Source organism: Pollicipes pollicipes, unplaced genomic scaffold, assembly GCF_011947565.3.
Source record: "Pollicipes pollicipes isolate AB1234 unplaced genomic scaffold, Ppol_2.1 Scaffold_6052;HRSCAF=7182_pilon_pilon_pilon, whole genome shotgun sequence".
NCBI classification, from domain to species: domain Eukaryota; kingdom Metazoa; phylum Arthropoda; class Thecostraca; order Pollicipedomorpha; family Pollicipedidae; genus Pollicipes; species Pollicipes pollicipes.
The window spans coordinates 720,670-742,059 of NW_023596805.1; the positions used below are offsets into that span (position 1 = coordinate 720,670).

Sequence of the window (21,390 nt, forward strand, 5' to 3'; positions counted from 1 at the left end):
TGCTTTGTTGTGTATAAAAAATCCTGTGAGGGGTAAAGTGCAGTGAGGAATTAAAACATTCGTGTCGTGTCTGATGCTTAACACACTGTTATGAGATTGCTATCCTTGAACGCATTCTGCTCACTGCGACGAACCAAGATGCTAAAAAGCATAAAACGTTTTGCCATGGTTAAGATGTTGCGTCCATGCCAGCTTGAGAAGTATGCCTGTTTGCTGGAACATATCTCACCAACTCATACGTCCCAACTTTTGTGAACTGAACTCTTCACTCCCACCATAGTTCAAAACCAATTCTAGCTCACTGGACTGTGAGTACCACACGATCCACGCGACGCACTGGTTCAAGCCGCAACAATTTTGCTTCCCAGCGACAGCCCCCCGCCCCAAGGTGAATTGCGAGCTCACTCCTATCCGCAACAATGAGAGTGCGCGGCGAGGGTTCGCTGGTGCGCAACTGAGGGGAATACGCGTGGCGCCGTTACAGAGCGTTGACGGCGCAAGCTGCGCCCGCCAATGATTAGAATCGATGTGCTTGTCTGCAAGGTGCTGCCGTAACACGGCCCTGTCATAAATAACTAGTTCCGTTACATCACTACGGTGTTTTTTGAACATTCCTCATATAGGGCGCTCTGAAGGGTCGTGGCGTATGTAGTCATACGCACTGCCGAGCAGCGCGCACCCGGCTCGCTTGTCACATACATTTGCCCGAGCGGTCTCCTCACTGTCTGTACGAAGAAGGCTTGATGTTCGTGAAGACTGGCGAACAAGCCTCGTCTGCACGTCTTATCTTAAGAGATTCATAGGTGAATACCCTGATTAATGTACGTCTGGGAAGGGCGTGTGCCATCGTCCTATTCCTGGCGGTCCCCGAATGTCTAGGTTAGACTTTCAAGTCAAATTTAAAAAAATTTGAAAATTTTGAAATATTGTATTTTGTATACATTATGATAGTGCGTTGTAATATTACACTTTGTGATGACTGACATACATAGGTATTTATTCAACGGTCGCGATGCTCTTCGAAAAAGAATTCCCATGTTGGATTAACAGATTCACAAGTTACGTTCACTCTTCTGCGTGCCAAAAATTTCCGCCTGTTTTCACGGCCCGATCCGTGGATTCAATTAAGGGCGTTTTGGATTGGGAACCTCCAACTCTAGAGCCATGGTAAACAGAAATTCGATTCCCGGCTCCAAGTAGGTAACGAAACCCGCCGCCTGGATTTTAAACGAGATCGAGAGATGTTGATATTTTTATCGTGGTACACGTGGAACTTTAGGGAAGGTTAAACTCGTGAGACTCGGTATTTTTGGAACACAAAGCATAAGTGGATGGTAGAACTTGTAATTCTGAGACTTACCAACCAGCGATTTTCATATGAGACGAATATTCTAGAGCCTTACTGGGTGTAAAAATCATGCCCCTTGTTATTGGTAATTATCCAGTACTGGCAGCTTTTTAAAAACATTCATGCGGCCTGTAACTCCATACCGTATTCCATATACAGAATTGGATCACTTATACAGTAACAGAGACACAGTTGATCAAAGTTGAAATTTCAAAACCAGGAAGTCATCAAATGGTGGTCAAGAGTGCCGGGGTATAGCGCGACAGCCGATACAGATAGAAGGAATTTCTTCACGCAGCCAGATAGCCCCAGGAAATTCCTGTCACAGTGTGCTGTAACATTGATTGTTGGGGTTTTCAAGTGTTTCAAGTTTCGTGCCTAGCTCCTCAGTACCCCGGACGTCTCTGGAGAACGCTCAACCCCTCTCAGCACGGTGAGGTGTCTGAAGAGGTTGGGGCATCGCAAGCCGGATACTCGTATAGGCGCGTATATTCTCATGCACCAAAGTTGTCCTATTTTTTTGTTTACGATATGGATCATCAACGTGAACAATCGCATTAAGGACGCTGCGAACGTACGAACAATAGCACCAAACAGCATATAGCACATGCACACGCATTTCAGCACTTCATCTGGCTACCCCGTCGACCTTAGGCAAGTGAGAAGCATTCGATCCCGCTACCACTTAAAGGTGGTGCCCTTCGGGAGGGTCCCACCGAAACATAGCTAATATTTACGCGCCCCCGGCTGTATCGCTGATAAGACTTGATCGCGACCGCCTGGAAGCAGGGGGTAGCCGAGGGCCTTTTCCGCCCGCCGGAGTGGCGGGCGGCGGCGTCCTGGGATGGAGGCGTTGAGGCCGCCCCCCGCCCCCGGCGATTCAGAAGGCGCCGCTTCCCCGCGAGCGGCGGACGCCAGCCGCCCCCGGCACTACCGAATGACCGTGCGTTGCGACCGGGGACCTCCCTCGCCTGCCGACCTGACGAGGCGAGGTGTAGCCCAAAGGGATGGTGTCAATCCCACGTCGTGGCATAGACTGCTGCGACCTCTGCCACGGCGGGCCAAAGATCCCCCGGCTGCGCTCCCGGACCGACGGCCATGTGGCCGGCTGCAGGCAGAGGTCGGAGACCCTCCACTCGCCAGCGTTGCGAGGGAAGGCTACCGGGACAGTGAGAAACGGATTTGCCCCGTGGAGTCCACACGCCTGTCGCTGCCCCCTGAGCGGTAGGCACCAGCCGCTCCCAGCGCGATCTGTCTGTGGCCCCTCGCGCCGGGAGCCTTCCCCCCCGCCGGCTTGGCGGACGGGAGCGGTCTGAAGGGAGGGTGGATAGCCACTACCACGCCGTGACGGAGACCTCCGCTACGGCTGGCCTACTGCCGTCGGACATCTATGTTGCTACCATGCGCGAGGGGAACATCTGCACGGTTCTTCTTTTCTGGTCCCATCCGGGACGGGTTTTCAGGAAGGCTTTGACTTGGGCGGCTCTGCTGAGCTGCTGCCCCCGTTTTGCCGGCTTATCTGAGCTCAGGTCCCGCGCGAGGTCGAAGGTTGTCGTCTCGGCAGGCGACCCCGGCTGTCCTCGTCCACGGTGGCGGGCGAAGTTGTTATGAGCGCGCTTCCCCCAGTAGGGCCTCGGCGCGCCGTCTCAGAGGGCCGTTTGCATCTCTTGATGGAAACCGGCCCCACCGACCGACGTGAAACATGCCTCTCATCGCCCACGGGGCAGGTGCCATATTAAGCTGCAGTGGAGCTAGGGACTCTGGCGGTGACTCTGGGACTGGCTATGGGTCTGCACACGCCCCGGGCTCTACAGCCCGCTGAGGATTGGCCGGTGGCGTCCTGGCGGCGGGCCGTGTCTCTGTCATTCGGTCGCGTTCTGGTGGTGGCCCTCAAAGGGCAGTGCCTACGGATCGACACCTGTCCTTCCGGCGGCGCCACCGGACGGCAGCGTGTCCGCGTGCACGGGGTGGCGGTCGTCTGTGTCCTCGTCACTGCTGCTGTTCTCGATGCCGCGGTACGCGCTCGCTGACCTGACGACTGGACGGCATGGTCTCTTGACGTGGTCGAGAACGTGGCAATACTCAACCGCTGTCGAATAGTTCTATCATCGGTATCTGTCAGCTTCCAAAGATGTGCCATTCAGGTCATACTGGGCTTCGAGGGTGTGGGTGAGGTGGCGTGGTGGCGCCGTTCTCGGTTGACCCGAACCGCTTCGGCATAGCTGACATGGACGATGCTCGGGTTTATTACACTACAGTTGTGACTGCGAGTACATGTCTACCATCGGAAGGGGGTCGTCGTCCTCGTCGTCTCTCCACGGGTGTTAACGCAGGTAATTTAGGAAAAAGTGGATGCTTCTGTGGATCTTGGGGGGATGATGGCGTTCTCTGATTTGTGTGTTGTTTTTTTTTTTTGTCTTGCCACCCGCATGAGTGGTGGTCAAGTCGCAACCCGTTCGCTGCGCCCGACAGAATTCTTGCTGGGTAGCGTGGCGGAATAACCTTGCCTTCGTCCCTGAGTTTAATTCTGCCGTGAGAAAATCATCTTGCGCGTGTTAACTGCCAGTTTGCACTGTGCGCAGGGGTTTGTTGGCAGCCTGTGTTGTACTGCCTCGACGATATCGATAGGCTTTGTTTCTAATTTCTCTGTTCACCGGAGTTCAGAGTTCAATTTTGGCCAATCTTTCCTATTTAAAATTTGGATGTCGGAATTGTGTTCCAGCGTATCGATGTGTTTTATACTTGCGTACAACATGCTTTTTTAGCTTGTAGTTCTGATGTATATTGAAGAAGTTAGACTCGGTTGAGTGGAGGCGGTTTCTCCCATTTCGTTACGCGTGGCACGCGAAAAAATTTACGGCTTCGCTTATTGGATTGCTTTGGTCGCTGCGTTGTCTGTTGCGCTGCGCTGCGTTATTGCTTCGGCTGCTGCTGTCGAGTTTGACAGACCGCAGCGCAGCGACCAAACAACATTGACTCTGACTTGAGAGAATTGACTTATCAAGCGGTGATGGGCACTTCTTTGTTCCAACACATTGTTGTCTTTAGATGAATAGAGAGAACAGTTTTAAAAAAATTGTACGCATTTTACATCCACATCTGACCGCTAAAATGGATTTCAAAAACCTTACCAGTTTTGAATAGCAACTTGAATGAAGGTGCTCGTAATAAGTAATTTGGTTATCACGCGCGCTCTCACCGGTACCAGTCGACAGGCGTCCCTGTGACCGCGACGGCTGGTCGGCCGCCGCCTCCGGCGGTCGGCCGCAGAGGCGCGTTCAGGCGCGCGCACTGGTAACGCAATACACCACACTAGCCCCTCTCCAGCTTAGTCTATCGGTGTCCACCTCCCCCCGTGCACGCTCCTGTGGACCGCCCGCCCAGCTGACCTTGGGCGGGTCACGTGGCGGTCCTCCACCCCGCTGAGCCGACCGCTGGCTGACCCGCCCGGTCCCGAATGACGTCACGCCGCCTCCGGCGATAGCGCCAGCCGGCCGGCCCGACCGCCGCGCGGATCTCAAACACGGCACGAGAGAGCTCGGCTGCCTCGTCACGGAGATGATCAACCGCTCCCTTCTCTACCGCAGGCCCCTCCACAATTTGACTGACTTTAGCCGGCGAGCGATGGACAGCCTCCTCATTGTTTTGCATGTATCGGCATCTTAGCAACGTCAGTGCTGGGATACAACAGTCGTAACTGTGCCGCAACGTCTGACGAGATGCTATCCAAGAACCGACTCCTCAAGAGAGCGGCTCCAAAAGACGTGTCAGGCTCCGAGCCAGGAAACGCACCACGAAACAAAGAGTAAATCGGAAAGAAACATACGGGTGCCGGTAGTGTAGTGGCTAACGCGTCTGCGTTAACCACTGCGCGTCTGGGAAACCAGAGGTATGGGGTTCGATTCCCTGCGGTGCCCGCCCTTCCTGCCAGGGTGACAGGCAGGCGACGCTATATAGCCTCAGCAGCTGAGTGCGTCGGAAAGCCCCAATGACACACGGAAAGAAACGTACCGTATGCCTCGGAGGGCTGCTTACGTCGCTGACTGAGCCGGTCATGGTACCCGCTGTGGAACGGACCGAACTCCCGACGCAGCGCCGAATTCAGGCTCCGAACATCCCTTGTGCCCTCTTCTGACAGCGCATCCATCACCGCAATCCGCGAACCGGGGCCAAGAAGCGCCTTCCCCACCGCTTTCTTCTCGACCCCCATCGCCAGCCAACAAGCATCCAACCGTCGTAGGAGTCTTCCAGCTGTTCCCTATCACCCCACGTCAATTTCTCCCTCGGCTCCATATAGCACGCCCCCACTCGCTGCCACCAGTGTGATATACGCGCGCTCTCACCGGTATCAGTCGACAGTCGTCCCGGTGACTGCTGGCCGCGGCGGTCGGTCGCAGAGGTGCGCCCAGGCGCGCACACTAGTAACGCAATACATCACATGGTTATCAAACCAAATGTTCAGGGTACGGGAGAGTATAATTAAATAGATAAGACGCAGTTAGGTATAGGGTACAAAGATCTATATCTTTCTATCTATCTTTAACTATAACTATATATATATCAGCCCGTGTACAGCATCGACCTGCCCGCGCGTCACTGTTTAGATTCGTTGGCTGTTGTCCGCCGCCCGCGTCGGCAGTAGGCCGCCGTGCATTGATCTGAAAAAGCCGTTCGTGTTCGAAAAAACTAGACTCGTTTTTGGTGTCGAAACATGCGGGATGAATGCCCCCCTCCCGCCTCCATAAACCACCAGAAATTTAGGGCAATTGCGCGTCATCCCAAACTCATATCCTCAGGAAAATACATACGTACTAAAAAAACAAACTCCAACTCATTCGGACCAGGATCAAACAAGGATTACGTATGTGTAGGTTTTATGCTGCCACATGGCAAAATTTCGAATATATTGGCATGTAAAGCTGCAAAGGCGTAATGTCAAGAAAAACTGACCGACCTGGCATGATGCGATGAATTAGTAACTCATCAACACGAAAATAATCCAGTAATATTCGTATGAGCTCGTTGAGACCAATCCGCTTTTCCCTTCCGCGAGGCTCTATTTTTCTTTGCTTTGGAAACGGCAGGGGGCCCCTTCCCCACCCCTAACCCACACAGCCGGTTCCCGTTATGGAAAAAAACAAATCAGGACGAGGAATAATGTTCGTGCCAACAGTCAAAGGGCTCAGTGCCAAGGACAGTGATAAGGTGAATAAATTTCAGCGGGAATGCCATCGCTTATGTCTATAGACACCCACGACTTCGGCCCCAGCCTGCCTTGACCATGTGTAGCCTGGGGCGGTGCCGCACAGCTGCACCAGGGCATGGCTGACCTCCGCCCTATGACTTAAGAAGGGGTCGAGCTGGGAGCGACGACCTCCAGACCCTCCACCGACCGCTCCGCCGTCTTCGTCAGCTGTGCCATTGAACCCCGTCTGCCCTCCACCTGCCAGGCGGGCACAGGATGGGTCATATTGGACATGGGCATGCTGGCTGTGAAACAGCTGGTTGTCGCCCCGTTTCTCACAGCCGGGACGTGGGCGAGATGAGACTGTCTAGAAAGTGTTGTGCTGTTTCAGCTGACTGGAAATGATTATTTCAGCCCAGACAGCGAGGATTCACTCCTGTCCTGACTCATACTGATGCATTGTTGCTCAATAGCCTGGTCCAGTTGTGACTATACCAATACCCATATACCTATACCCTACCCATACCATACCTATACCCATGAGGCTGAGTGGTCCTGATATCGCATCCTCACTGAACAGAAATCAAGCCGTAAATCATGCCGCCAGTCTCGTCCTCACGCCCTCCGCCGGGGAGTTTTGCCGCAGCGACGGCAGCGCCACGCAGCGGCCGCCTCGAGAGGCTCTGTGCGAGAACTTCGCTGTCTTGTCGCATCTCCGGCAGGACGGCGAACTAAGCCGGTTGTTCAGTTCGATGGGGGTCCAGGTAGTGCTCGCAGCGACATCTGGAGCATTTGCTAAACGACAGGTGCTGTCCTCCAGCAGAAGTATCTGGTAACCACGATCGGCGCCTGAGACTTGTTCATTCAACATCAGAAGTTCGTGCACAGCGATTGCGCCACACTCCTGCGTCGTCATGGTAAAGACACGAAATTGGGAGAAAGCCTAAGATTAAAGCAAGATTTTTCAAGAGATTTAAGATTAAAGCAATGCAACGCGCATGGAGGCCAGCGAAGAAACCAGCAAATGTGTTATTCTATTGGTACAGCAAATTCTAATCCTAAGAACACCAGCAAATTTTAACTGTAAGGCTGTGTAATTCTCTTGGTAATGAACATGGTTTTCCTGGAGCATACGCAGGCCTGCTATCGCTGGCTGTACTAGTCACTCCCGATTGTGGTGTGTGATTCCTACGCTAATGAACATCGCGACTTCATCAGCAGAACTTGTCCAGCTAAGTTATGTAAAGGTTCGACGTAGGGGGACTCAAAGCGGGAATGTTATATTCCTGCTGTTTCGTTATGGTCCATCGGTTATTCACTGTTTCGCTATCGTCCATCGGTTATTCACATAGTTGCAGTACATACTGCAATCTCTGAACCCCTCGAAAATCGTACGGCTGTTATAGCGCACTGGCTTGATCTGTCTCACCAGTATGCTCCAGTATGTATGACGTCACATAGCTAAATCCCGTGTTATTGGGCAACTCTATGACGTCATAAACATACCTGATTCTCATTGGTCATCTGGATTCCCGACGGTTCTCGAGCGCGCCGGGGAAATCGCGCAAGCGGCCCGGCGACGGGAGCGTTCGCGTCCGTTCTCGATCAGTGTCTCCCAACATAAAACAGCGCGGCAGCACTCCGCCTCATCACAATCACTCCAATATCGGCTGGGTGCCGCTCGCGCGCAAGCGGCTAGTGCACGCCCACGACGAACATGGCGACATTGCTGTTTTTCGAGCCTCGCCGAATGCGGCACTGGGACCCGTGGTCTGGGCTGGCGGGGTCCGAGGGCTGCACCTGGAGCCCGCGCGTCCACGGGCCGCATCGGGCGCTGAAGCGGCATCTCCGCCAGGCGCTGGAGCCGACGGCAACGAAGCGACTCTGCCGCCACGAGGAAAAACAGCGGCCGGAAGCGAGGGGTTTCCGGCTGGTGGTCGACGCCGCTGGGTACCGGCCGGAGGAGGTAAACGTTCGGCGGTCGGGCAGGGTGGTGACGGTGCGTGCTCGTCACAAGGAGCGCTCAGCTGGCAGCTTCGTATCCAGCAAGATGGTGCGGAAGGTGACGCTGCCAGAAAGCGTGCGGGCCGACGACCTGACCTGGAGACTCAGCCGGTCAGGTCAGTTGGTGCTGGAGGCGCCGGCGGTCGATCCGCTGGCACTGGAGGCGAAGACGGTGAAGGTGACGTACGACGATCTGGACTCATGCGTCGTGGAAGATAAGCAGATTGAAGTTCCAGCCGCTCGGTCCGAAGAGAGAGACGCGGAAGCGGCAGTGGATGCTGATGCCGCTGCTTCGAGCGAGTGCTCTGAAAAAGAAGGCATTCACGAGTGCGAGCGGGGCGCTGTAGACCGTGCTGCATCGCCAGAGGTAGAAGATGCCGCCGAGCAGGTGGCCGCATATCATCCTGCACAGGATGCAAGTACAACGCAAGCTGCTCCGACTGAAGATCACCAACCGGATGCCGGAAACGTGGCTGATGCCACTGATGATTGTGAAGCCGAAGACGAAGCCGCTGCCGACCACCCGGCGCCTGAGCCGGAAGGCACCGCCTCCACGACTTCCGAGTCAGAAGACAGCGAGGTCGTGGTCCTGAAAGAGGATGACGCAGAGGAAGCTGGAGACGTCGCGGAACGGCGCCAGAAAGCCGACGATATTGCGGCGCGGCATCAGAGCGCTGCGGACGTGCCAGGGCGGCGCCTGGAGGACACGTTCCGGCTGACCCTGGACGTACGGGACTTCCTGCCGCAGGAGGTCCGCGTCACCGTCAGGGACAGCGTGCTGACGGTGGAGGCTGTCCGCGAAACGCGAGCGGAGGATGGGAGCACGATGGTCCGCTTCATGCGCAGGGCTGCACTTCCCCCTGGTGCCGACCCTGACGCCGTGACCTCCCGCCTCACGCGCGGCGGTCAGCTGGTGGTCGAGGCTCCGGTTGCAACGGCGCATGCGCTGAAGGGCTCTGCCCCCGGCGCGTGATGGCAATGGTGACATCAGCGACTTTTAAGACTTACGAATTGCGTTCGAGAGGCATTTTCTGTACGCAGGTTATGTCTTTGTAGCAAAGTTAACGCCTTATTTTGTCATGCGTTGGCGGCGGCCCGTTGATGATGCATGGCATTTTGATTACACTTCTGCATTACAAATATTTCGTTCTAAGGTAAATCGTTATATGTTTATTTCTGGCCATTTGTGTTTTTAATGTCATTTTATTCGTCTTCTCATGCGGATGCTCAAACCAATAGTTGAAATTCTCACAAACTCTTAGCTGAAAGAAAGTGCTAAAAGCTTGTAAAAATATCAACTGATTGTGTAAATAGCCGCATCCAACAGGAGTACCAGGATCAGGTGACATAAAAACCAACATGGCCAGAAATTAACATATGGGGTTTTACCTTTGGACGGCAGAAATGTGCTGACGTCTTACCTTCAATCCAGAATGTTGCGTCGGCTTCTATCGTTGTGATGCACGTCGAATAATGATGGTGATGCTGCTCACATCGGTTTCGCGTCTGAGTGATGTTTATTGGCCACCACTTGCGAATGTGTAAATACATATCAGAATACGATGACCTGTTTGTGGGGAGAGACATCCATGTTAGAAGAAGGGCTGAAATGTGGACTGATCCACACCACGTGACGAAGACGCAATCGCTGAGCTGCGGTGAATATCGTCTAGGAATTTACGTTGAGCCTGCGGCATGCTTTCGCGACATTTCGAACCCAAGTTATTATTTGCTTACCGTTCAAGGATCAGTGATTTGTTGGCCCTCATGTCAAGCGTTGCACGATTTCGACATCTCCATTTTGGAATCCGAATCTGCTGATACCGATGGAATCGTTGCTTAACAAACTTCATCAGCCCATAGCACAACTACTGTGATTGGTCATGGGGGTGGTTGGGTGAGCACAAGTCCATACCAGTTTTTACTTTATTCACTTAGACCCATGGTCTAATACCTAACCGGCAGCACAGGGAGGTGGCATCTAGATATGGGCCCAATGGTTATTCACGTTGCTGCGTTGGTGCTTCTCGTCGCGACTTGATAGCCTGTGACAGAATCCGGAAAGGTTTGTGAATGCCATAGCTGTCTTTAACGTGTGCGTACGTTGATGCCAAACTAAGGATAACCTTGCAATAGATGTTGGATAACCACTGTGGCCATGGGTAACGCTTTTCATATCGGTTTGTGTGGCCTCAGGCGCCTGGTGTAGTCTTGTATTTGGTATGTGAGCAGCCACGTATCTGGGATGGGGGAATCAGAATTGGAGGAGTCAGTTGGATTCTGAGGGGTAAAACATGACCGAAAATATCATTTTCGGCGGGCAATGTGTGAAATATGTGTCCACAACATGGCTATCCGGAGAATCCACGTCTATGCTTGTCAGAGGCACTCGTTTTAGCGTAGCGTTTTTTGTGATCGTTTTATTGTCTAAAATGTAAGCATCCGCTCTCATAGGAGGGCTTATGAGCCTCCATTCCTCTGCCTAAGGTTTATTCTGGGTGTAGGTTTTCGTTAAATTGTCTAATCGCGTATAAGTTTTCGTGAGCCCTTAACATATTTCTTGCGCGGTTTCACAAACACGGGTCCCTTACCACTCTGGTTTCTGAGCTGCGATGCTTTTTTTAGGACACTGCACAGTGAACCACTGCCGGTGCGAGCAGAGGTAGGCAACCGACGGTTCCACGGACTTGGGCGGCGGCTGACACTGTCGCATCGACGGAGCCCTGCCTGATATACGTGCGCTCAAAACATATATAATTGCATGCGATTGTAAACGTATTAGATAACGAATACGCTTATTGAAGTTTTGTGTCTCCTGAAAGCATGGTCCTGTACATATGAGCATGTAAAGCCGAAAATAGTTGTAACCACAACAATTTGACCTTTGACCTGGCCTGTTGGGCTAATTTTAGCCTAGCCACGGAAGACTTGCCACCAATGCGCAATCTCGTATATACCAATTCGCCGTATTTTTCGCGAGGCTCTATATTTCTTGCTTTGAAACCGGCAAGGGCTACATCCCCATCAGTCCGTGTTATTAAAAACGGCGAAGCAGGGTGAGTTATGATATGGTTTTCAGTTCTGCCCAAAGTGCATTGCTGTGCGCCAGGCAATGACTGAAATGCTCGAAACCGGTAGCACAGTCCCACCAACGCGCTAAACCAACCCAGATATTGATAGATCGCTGGCGTCAATAATGGCGAATAATGGCGACAATAACCTGCTGACACTGAACGCTCGCTTAGTGCCCCTGCATCGCTGCTTAATCATTGATGGGATGAAGCCCGCAAAAAATAATTAGAAGGGTAAGTGTGCGAGAGGTTTTGGCACGTTTCCGACTCCTGTGGTGTCATATTTTTTGCTAAGTTTACCGAAACGCAGTCATTCGGCAGCTTTGGTCTCAACACGGGCCAAATGAGAGGCGAGTGTTACATTGCGGTGCATCCGTTGCGGAAGTGTATTGGCAAAGATGATACGCAAAAGTCGACACATGTCATGAGTTCAGGATCTATGGGGGGAGGAGGGATGAAAGCACCCATTGGAGGGGGCATCTTGTTTGTTTTACGTATTTTGAAAAGAAAAACTTGCTGGCAGGTCTAGTTCCCTCCAAATCCACGTTTGCTGTAAAACCCCTGTGTTTGCTGTAAAAATTGTCGCCTTCAGCGTCTGCTGTGTTATGATCGTGGCAACGCGGTTTTGTCGATATATTGTGAACGCTTTGCAGCTGGGCTGAGGCAAGTTCCTAAAGATCACTCGGCGCCTCAGATGTTTTTCTGCCGACTGAAATCAAACAAACCCGGCTAACTATCCTGAGTAATCACCACATTATGCAAACATTGCAGTGTCTTCGTGTGATAATGTGATTCGCGAATAAATTGGAAAATATGCAAAGATAGTTCTTAACGGACAGTGAATGGTGAGGAAGTCTTGAATAAGACAATTTTTGCACTTGGACAGGATACTAAACCAGCAGGACAACAACCGGGACCTGAAAAGAGGAATGAATGCAGAAAAATTAGTTGCATGTTCCAGCCCATTCGTGTGGCGTTAAACGTCAGCAATTATATATATTTTTTTCATCTCCCTGTAGGAAATAACATGAGCGCTTCACCCAAGTGGGAAGCGATTTCAGGCCACTGTCCCCTCACCGACCCCAGGTCTGCCACACTGACCTTATTTTCGGTGACTTCCGATGCTGCCCGATTTCCACCCTCTGCGATCCCGGGTGTTTAGCGTTGACTTCGTGTTTATCTCTGGAATGTAATGGTCTGATCGAAAGAAAAAGCAGAGTTAGATAAACTCGTCATTTCTTGTATTTTGGGTCAAAGCCTGAAATACAAGGAATGAATTTTTCACCTGAAAAAACAATGAAAGCACATATATAGCACCATTAACGATGATCCTCTAGACTTGAAAGGCTTCAAAAGAAAGGCCATGTTCAACATCAGGAACATGACATAATGTAAGCTAAGAGTAAGCGCCAATATCATGTCAGGTGAAGCTCCATACAGTCCGGAATATATACCCAAATCTTTCTTCGAACCACATGATTCATGATCATGAACCACATGATCACCTTCAGTAATCCACTCGAGAATCAAAAGTTGGAAAAATATGCGCGGTTCAGCAATTAATTCACCACAAGTGTGCTGTGCATGCCATTTGAAAATGATCCTGGCAAAACTAGCTGATGTTTGCATTTATCCAGAGAGTCTCGAATAAAAACGGTAAACACCCTGTGCTGTAGCTAAAACACCGACCGTACGGTGCGGAGTACACCAGCTTGAAGCCTGCTTCCCACAGCGAGGTCAGTACGGTCACGAATCGGGCGGCGTTCTCCGCCGTCACCGTCACATTGCTAGCTTCGGGGGCCAAACCCTCCTCAGTGTCCAGCTGCGGCTTCCACTGCCACAGGTGAAACTCGATTGTGAGCTGCCGCACGCGCAGCAGGTCCCCGGAGGAGGTCAGCTGCTGCTGCAGCACGTCCCACTCGTTGCACTCTATGTCCAGCTTCACGTAGTCGATGATTTCCTGCTGCAACGGGATCAGCTGAATGATGGTGGCCAGGCTGGCGACTGGGAAGCGGGCGCCGAAGTCGTCCTGCGCCCCGATCCCGACGCCGTGGAAGTGGATGCTCTCCGACGTCCGGAAGCCGGTGAAGCCCATGGTGGGGTCAAAGGCGTGGACGGTGCAGTCCAGGTCCTCCATGCCGACGTCGAAGCTGAAGTCGAAGCTGATGCCGAACGACAGCACGGAACAGTTGGGCCGCAGCAGGTCGTAGCAGACTGGCTTGGCGCCGTCTCGCATTCCCAACTGGTAGCTGTGCATGGACTTGCAGAACAAGCACCTGCCGCCGACCAGAGCCAGCCGCCGGCACCGATGGTCCCGGTCTATTGTGGTTAGTAGAGAATGCAGCCGAGCGTAGTTCTTCTCAGCTCTGTCACGCTCCTGCTGATCATGGGATACTAACGCCGATTTTCTATGGGTTTCGTCCTCTTCCTGGGTGTCGGAACGTCCATTTGGCGATGTGGGCTTGGAGGCATTCTCCTTTCCCTGGACGAGCGGTTGGCCTTCGGAAGCGTGAAGACCAGGCACTTCCTCCTTGCTCCCGGTCTGGGTGTTGGTTTGAGGTGTGACGTGCTTGAAAGCTTTCTCCTTCTGGCCGTTTTGATGGACTTCAGACCGCAGATCTATCTTGTCTGCCTCTTGTATTGACATGTCTACCACCGAACTGCAAAAACGGATGTGGACATATGACATTATCTGCATTGGTAATATGGGAACCAAACAGGGACATAGTTTTGCAAATGAGTTGCGACGAGGGAGGCTGTGCACTTAAAAATTGCGTAACCTCTCTAGAAAATATGCCATGAAACGTTTTCTCACCGATTTTGTCGCAATTACTTCAAACGTTCGCAGGAGGTTGGAGTTCAAGCTGGAAAGCTAAGATATCCAAACTGAATAATAAACTGCACAACTGGAAGCAAAAAATGGCATGTGTAGAAGAGCAGTGGCACAAAATGTTGCGAATGCATCCAACATAATTCTGCAAACGTGTTCGTTCCTCTTTATGCCTTAGTCGTATTAAATACGCCAGTGTCCCAGAAAATGCATTTAAAATTCTTTACATAGATAACACAGTAGTATTAGCCTCATTCCTCGGACAAAAACCCAAGAGAATGGAGATATAGTTGGGTTGATATTTCGGAAACATGCCTTTATCGTAACGATAGAGGAAGTCTATAACTTCCGGCGGATTAGCGAAAGTGTATGACTATAATAGCGGAAGTCTATGACTCCCGGCGGAATAGCGGAAGTCTATGACTAAAATAGCTGAAGTCTATGACTTCCGCTCTTGTTTTAATAAAGGCATGTTGCTGAAATGGCAACCCAACTATATCTCCATTCTCCTGGTTTTTATGCGAGGAATGAGGCCAATACTACTGTCTTATCTATGTGAATAATGTTCCTCGCTAATGCACTGAGCAACTTACGTAAAAATTTGTTGCGTCATGGTTTTAGCACAGTGGGGAAGGGCGCAATGGGCGCAGTCATTGCCATGACAACGCTGGTTTTACAGATAGTAACCCAATATCTATGCATATGGGATACTTTGTGAGCTTTTGGTTAGCTGTTCGGGATTGTTTCATGTATTCTTTTACGGTTATCATTTGCTTTGATAAAGACGAAACCATTGTCACGACCGAGATCGCGCACAGAACGAGTTTTAACATGAATCACCCAGACATTTTGTGTTTTGTAACCTTTGTAGCTATTGTAGAATATTTTGCTTCATTTTGGTGCTCCGTTTTGTACTTTTATAGCTTTATTTTGTACACTTTTGGCGTCGTTTTAACATTTTGTAGCTTTATTTGTACATTTGTAGCTTCTACAGCTTGCAGTCTCTGCAGCCGCTGGTCGTTATCAGACAATTTCAGCGACAAGAAAAATAATCATGGATATGGCATGGTAATATCGTCAAGCTACTTCCGTGCAATACTATCATACCGTGTCCCCATTCGGCTAGCATGGGAATTGCAGCACTTTTCAACCGCGAACAAAGCTGAAGGAGATGGACGGAAACAGAGCCAAACGTCAAATACCAGGCAAGGACACGAGAACAAGCAAGATTAGTGAAGGCACAAAATGGACAATTGTTCCACCAAGACCGTGGACAGATCTGTGCAGACTATCCCTTGTGTTCCGCAATCGTGCACAAATCATGCCTCCGCCCGTTTTCTGGCTTATTTGGGGGACGGATATTTATATCTCCGCAGCCAGAGCAGGCAGGGACATCAAGCTAGCGGGACAAAATTGATTGGACAACCAGAATGGCCACTTCCATCAACAAAATACACACCCTGATCACCAACTGAGGTAGCAAGCCGTGGCTGCCAGTTTATCACCAGAAGGTTGAGTCATCGCCATTGGTGCCAGTTAAAATGTGGTATAGTAAACTGGCCACACATCAGGGCTAAAACAGTAAACCGACCACACATCAGGGCTAAAACAGTAAACCGACCACACATCAGGGCTAAAACCACCGATTTTGGATGGCGGGACATTGACAAGGGCACGGACGAGGTCAAGGGCAAGGGCAAGGACAAGGAAAAGGACATGGGTAAGGCAACAATCACAAAAATTACCTAAATTTAGGGACCCTGAAGAGCCCTTGTTTGGTCATAGAGTCCGTGGCTGGCCGGACCCTTCTATTATGTTATTGTGGACCATTTCATCGAAGTTTCTTGTATTTCCATTCCGTGTCAGGCAACGAGGAGCTCGACCAACGCAAATAGCTCTCTGACATTCAGGTTCCCGTCTTGTTCTCTTTCAGCAAAATGTGCCTCTGGTCGGCTAGAGGCCCTTGCCGACACAGGCTCCACTGTTAAACACTCTGTGCCTGGATGGAGCCACCTTGTTTCAGTGGCCTCGGCGCACGCAGGAGGCCTTCAGTAGTAATTGCGGACACTGGCCTTGTCTCTGTTTCGTAAATAGGACCCCATGGTCCAAACCGACTCGAAGCCGACTGCTCAGCGTTGGTGGTCTCGGACCTACATAGACGCCCTTGTCGTTCGGGGACCCCCACAGGCGCGACGAGTCTCTTTGGCTGACTCTTGAATGCCAGGCCTTTGCCCCGGGGTCGTCCCCCAGCCAGTCCTTCGGGCCCTATATCGGGCCCTTAATAGTTTCTACCGATGGTCCCGAAGTCGCTCAGGGCCTAGCAGGAGGATATTCCCCCTGTCCTCCCACCCCCCCCCCCCCCCCCGATCAGCTAGATATGCCCCTGGATGTGTAGGTATGTACGAAACTCAATGCTGGTCAGCGACTCGCTCTCACAACAAAACTCCAGGGTGAATAATGGCGTCCGCGTTCCAAAACATCCCCAAGTTGATGCCAGTTTGGTTAAAAATATGGTTGTCTTTTGCTGGTCGGCCGAATTCCTAGATTCTGGTACAAATTCTTGATTTCCTGCTATGCATCGGTGTTTTTTCACCTATTTGGTGGAACCTCAGACTGTCTGGTGGAAACTATTCTTTCTAGACATTTCCTTCTTGTATTTGGTGACTTAAGTAAGCATTGTTGTTAGCGACTTAATTAAACCGGTGGTGAAGACGTCCATACTAATGATCGGTGATAATCCTATGATAATCTAATGATAATCCGATCGGTGTAAAGTGTTCATTTTGGTTTTGATTCACTTTATCTGGTAGAAGTGGCCATTTTGGTGATTTCTAATAATCTTTGGAGACCGGTTAAAACGGCGACAAAACTAACTAAACCTTATAGATGACCGTACCTTCTCAACATAATCAAGCGGCTCCAGCACTGTCCGGTCGATAAGCGCGCAAGCATTGAATCGCTAGACGGTCAACGTCACGTTTTCTGTAGCCGGCCTCAAATACAACATGATGTTACCTAGGCCCAAACACATCGGGCGGGCAGATCTATACAGACATGTGTTCCAGCATATTGGGACCGGCCATGCAAAATATTGGCAATGTCACAAATTTCCTCGCAGTCAGCAAAAAGTTAGCTTATGCCAAAGCAATTCACGGCACCGTTTAAAGCTGGCAAGCACTGATGGTCCGAAATCCAATCAGTTTGTTAATCATGTCGCTCATAAATATGTATGCCAATGTCAACAATTAACTTTTTCTCGCTTGACTCATGCGGGTGGGATATTTCAATGCATTGATATGCGTACGGTTTTCCAAGGACGAGTGTTTTATTTGCTTTTCGGGGTATTCTTTACATGGATATCAGCTAAGTTTGTCATCACTTGGCTCGGTCCCACCTTAACGAATGCGCCTCAGGCGCTGTGCAACAATGGGTGGAGAAGGTTCGGGAAAGTCCAAAAAAGCGGAATACCGCAAGAAGCAGGCAAGCTGACAAAAGCGTCAAACTAATCGTGGATGATACTTATCACGCGTGAATGATACTTATCACACTCATCGTGGACGACGATATCGATGGCCTATAGTGCCAGCGAAGCGCGGCAACTTACCGGAGTCGCATGTTCTCGACGACCAACATGAGACACATGCCCATGCTGATGAGCAGGATGATCTTGGCAATGTTCCAATGCCTCGTTGGGCTGAAATTCTTCTTCGAGTGCTCCGGCTGGCCATCTGAGCTTGATGATATCATTCTTGACCTGAAACCAGCCATGCATGTGACACAGACCATGGTGACACAGAACATGGTGACACAGACCATGGTGACACAGACCATGGTGACACAGACCATGGTGACACAGACCATGGCGCCGCCCCAAGTCGAAGTCATCACATGGAAACAGAGAACTTGCGTGGGCTGTTTTAACTTGTTGGATGCGTCCTTACGGAGTTTTTCAGTGAGTGATCACGTGCTGAGTTGTGTCAGGCTGTTTGATTGAGGGATGATTGAGGCATGTGTGCAAAGAGCGGCATTTCAGTGTTCACCTTATCCGATGTCGTGATCCCCCTGATACTTGCCAGCATGCCGTCCGAGGCGACAATTACCGGCATCATCTGCTCTATGCTGACAAAACTGGTTACTTTGGTCACAACCAGCACTGGCAGCGTCGGGGGCCTTTTGCCAGGTATGACGTTTTAGTACAGACAAACATGACCGATACCACGCAAAAGAGTAATCGCTTAATTAACCGGAACCGTAAACTTCTTTTGATAAGCAGCGCCAGCACGAATCAACGCTGAAATCCGCCGGCCTAAAAAAGACGATGGAATTGTCTTACAACATGTCCGGAACATGTCTTGGAGTATGTCTTACAACATGTCCGAGTCTTTATTATCGCTTTTAGAAGTGCATCGTCAGAAATTATTGCATATATCGCGTGTTTTTTAGATTTCCTCATGCAACCGCGGGTCGGTTGCATGATGTCAGCAGATACATGATGTCAACAGACACATGATGTCAACAGATACATGATGTCAACAGATACATGATGTCAACAGATACATGATGTCAGCAGATACATGATGTCAACAGATACATGATGTCAACAGATACATGCCACAGCATATCTCAATAGTCGGTCATTAGGTACATACCGCATCGTGACCTTAATTTGGGGCATATTTTGTCTGTGTATTGCCACCACCATCGGCTCCTGTCAAGAAAACTTCCCCAGTCCCATTATGCAATGTCGTAGCATCCAGTTCAGAATCGACCGATTCATTCCGAAACTAGCTCAGTCAAATCTAGCCAAACAGCAGTGCTAGATATATAACAGCAGTGATGGGTATACAAACAGCAGTGCTAGGCATTCGGCATGTCGTTGCTCAAGGGTAGCAGATTCGCCATCAAGTTCGATGGCAAGGCAGCAATTCGACATTTTTGACATAGCTTAAAACTGCTTTCAGTTTAGCTCTTTAGCTTTGGAAACAAAATAGGTTAAACATGTTCGGCTCTATGAGATACGGTCACACCGACGATGCAACTGCACAAACGTGATGTACATGTTTCGGTTACTCATTGTGAAAGCAATGGTTTGTGATGTGACAACATAAACAAGGTATACATACGTGCATGCTGTGTACATGAATAAGTGCATACTCCAATGTGTGTTGGGTGATGCAATCACATCTTACAGCCGTTGGCACAAGTGGGCAGCCATCCTTTTTCACTACTGCATCGTATAACTTGCAAGTTGTTTCAGCTGAAATCTATCTCCGCAGGCGCAATGTCGCACATTCACGTGTCATGTCATGTCATGTCATGCCAAGGTACTTGGAGTTTTCGTGGTCAGAGGGTGCGGATATCCAAAATATTTAGCTTATTTTGATTGATTTTGGCTCGCACATTCGTTGTAGCCCAAGGCCATACTTCCAACAGGGCACGTCCTTGCTGTGGTAAGCTTAAATTGCTTTTATAACCCTCTTTAGCATTGTTTGCGCGTCACATCACGGCCAACGTAAACGACTGAGGGCAGGCGCTCTTCAAGGACCCCAAAGTTCATCAATGGCCATTAATTTAATACGCACGGCATGGGCTGAAATGATTAAAAGTTTTGCGATTGGCAAAATACGTGGAAAACTTAATGATATAGGCGATAGATGCGCATCGGGCTTTTCATTGCACAAAATATGAGACTTAGTTTGCTTTTTTCAGTCATAACGAAAGCAGCACCGAGGACACCGCTTTGCGCTTTTATTATTATAACGAAGACGCATTTACAACTTTAGAAATCCCGTTTTCAAAAACGTGTGAATTGTTGTAAGAATAAAGAGCTCATTGTAAGCCACATAATGAAAACTGAAAGTAAAAAATTAATGCATATCACCTTTACGCTCAACAGCATTGAAGCGCGGATATTTCAATCCCACACCAGCACTACCCGAATCGGATATTTCTACCCACCGTCCATACGCACTCACACATGCCGTCTGGCCCCTGCCGCTACTGCCGTACCTGTACGCGAGCAGATCACTCCCACTTCTCTCCGCACCCGCCGGAGCCGCCGCAGCCCGGGCAGAACCTGCCTTCCGTCCCGGGCCGCCCGGCCGGGCCGGACTGTGCAAGCTCTACCGCGCGCCATCGCCTTGGGCGCTGCAGCCGCCGCTGCAGAAACCCAGCAGCGGCGGCGAACAGCCCGCGTGGTCCGTACTCTGCCGAAGTCCTGCGCGCCGGCGGTGGCTGGTTGTTTGTCTCATTGGTATCTGGTTTGTGTGGCGCTATCCGGTTAGCGTGACTGACTGCATACATAGGCAGCTTAAGTTGTCCTGTGGGTGACCATGTTCCGGTTTTTTTTGCCGCTCGCGTGCCATTCAATGTGGTCAAAGCACAATAATCCCCAACCTGCCCAAAAGTTTGTGTGGTCCGAGTTGCGCCGACCTCAGTACCGGCTGCGCTCGTGGCGACCCCTGCGGTCATGTCATGTTCACTCGCTGTGAAACCCGGCCGGCAACCAGTGCGGTTCATCCCAGGTCATCGTCCCCAACCCCAGCCCCATACCCATCGTCCCCAGCCGGTACCGGTGAACGTGTGCACGCCGCGGAGGCGGCGTCCGCGGCGGCGCACCTGCAGCCGTCAGATGAGCGACGGAGAGAGATGCAAACTCGTACCCACCGCACGAGCCAAGCAGTGGAGCGCATCATGCGCGAGCTGTTGGTGTCTCAGATGAGCGACGGAGAGACATGCAAACTCGTACCCACCACACGAGCCATGCAGTGAAGTGCATCATGTACGAGCTATTGGTGCCTCAGAAAAGCGACGAAGAGAGGTGCAAACTCGAACCCAACACATGAGCGAAGTAGTGGAGCGCATCTTGCGCGAAATATTGGTGTCTCAGATGAGCGACGGAGAGAGATGCAAACTCGAGCCCAACACACGGGCGAAGCAGTGGAGCGCATCT

The 21,390-nt window shown here is 50.9% G+C and overlaps 1 protein-coding gene and 1 long non-coding RNA gene across 2 annotated transcripts; one reads left to right on the top strand and one right to left on the bottom strand.

Moving 5' to 3' along the window:
• Positions 1–8,220: 8,220 nt before the first annotated feature.
• On the top strand, positions 8,221–10,100 carry LOC119104842 (uncharacterized). The gene has a single exon (XM_037228567.1). It carries the CDS (start codon positions 8,251–8,253, stop codon positions 9,508–9,510), a length of 1,260 nt encoding a protein of 419 aa, XP_037084462.1. The 5' UTR covers positions 8,221–8,250; the 3' UTR covers positions 9,511–10,100.
• Positions 10,101–13,977: 3,877 nt separating this feature from the next.
• On the bottom strand, positions 13,978–20,524 carry LOC119104218 (uncharacterized). Its single transcript, XR_005094896.1, has 3 exons — positions 20,448–20,524; positions 18,043–18,192; positions 13,978–14,268 (listed from the first exon to the last, which is right to left on the bottom strand). It is a non-coding gene; the product is annotated as an uncharacterized LOC119104218 (long non-coding RNA).
• Positions 20,525–21,390: the final 866 nt, after the last annotated feature.

Coding starts and splice junctions, on each gene's coding strand:
- LOC119104842 (XM_037228567.1), top strand. CDS start 8,251: ATGGCGACATTGCTGTTTTTCGAGCCTCGCCGAATGCGGCACTGGGAC.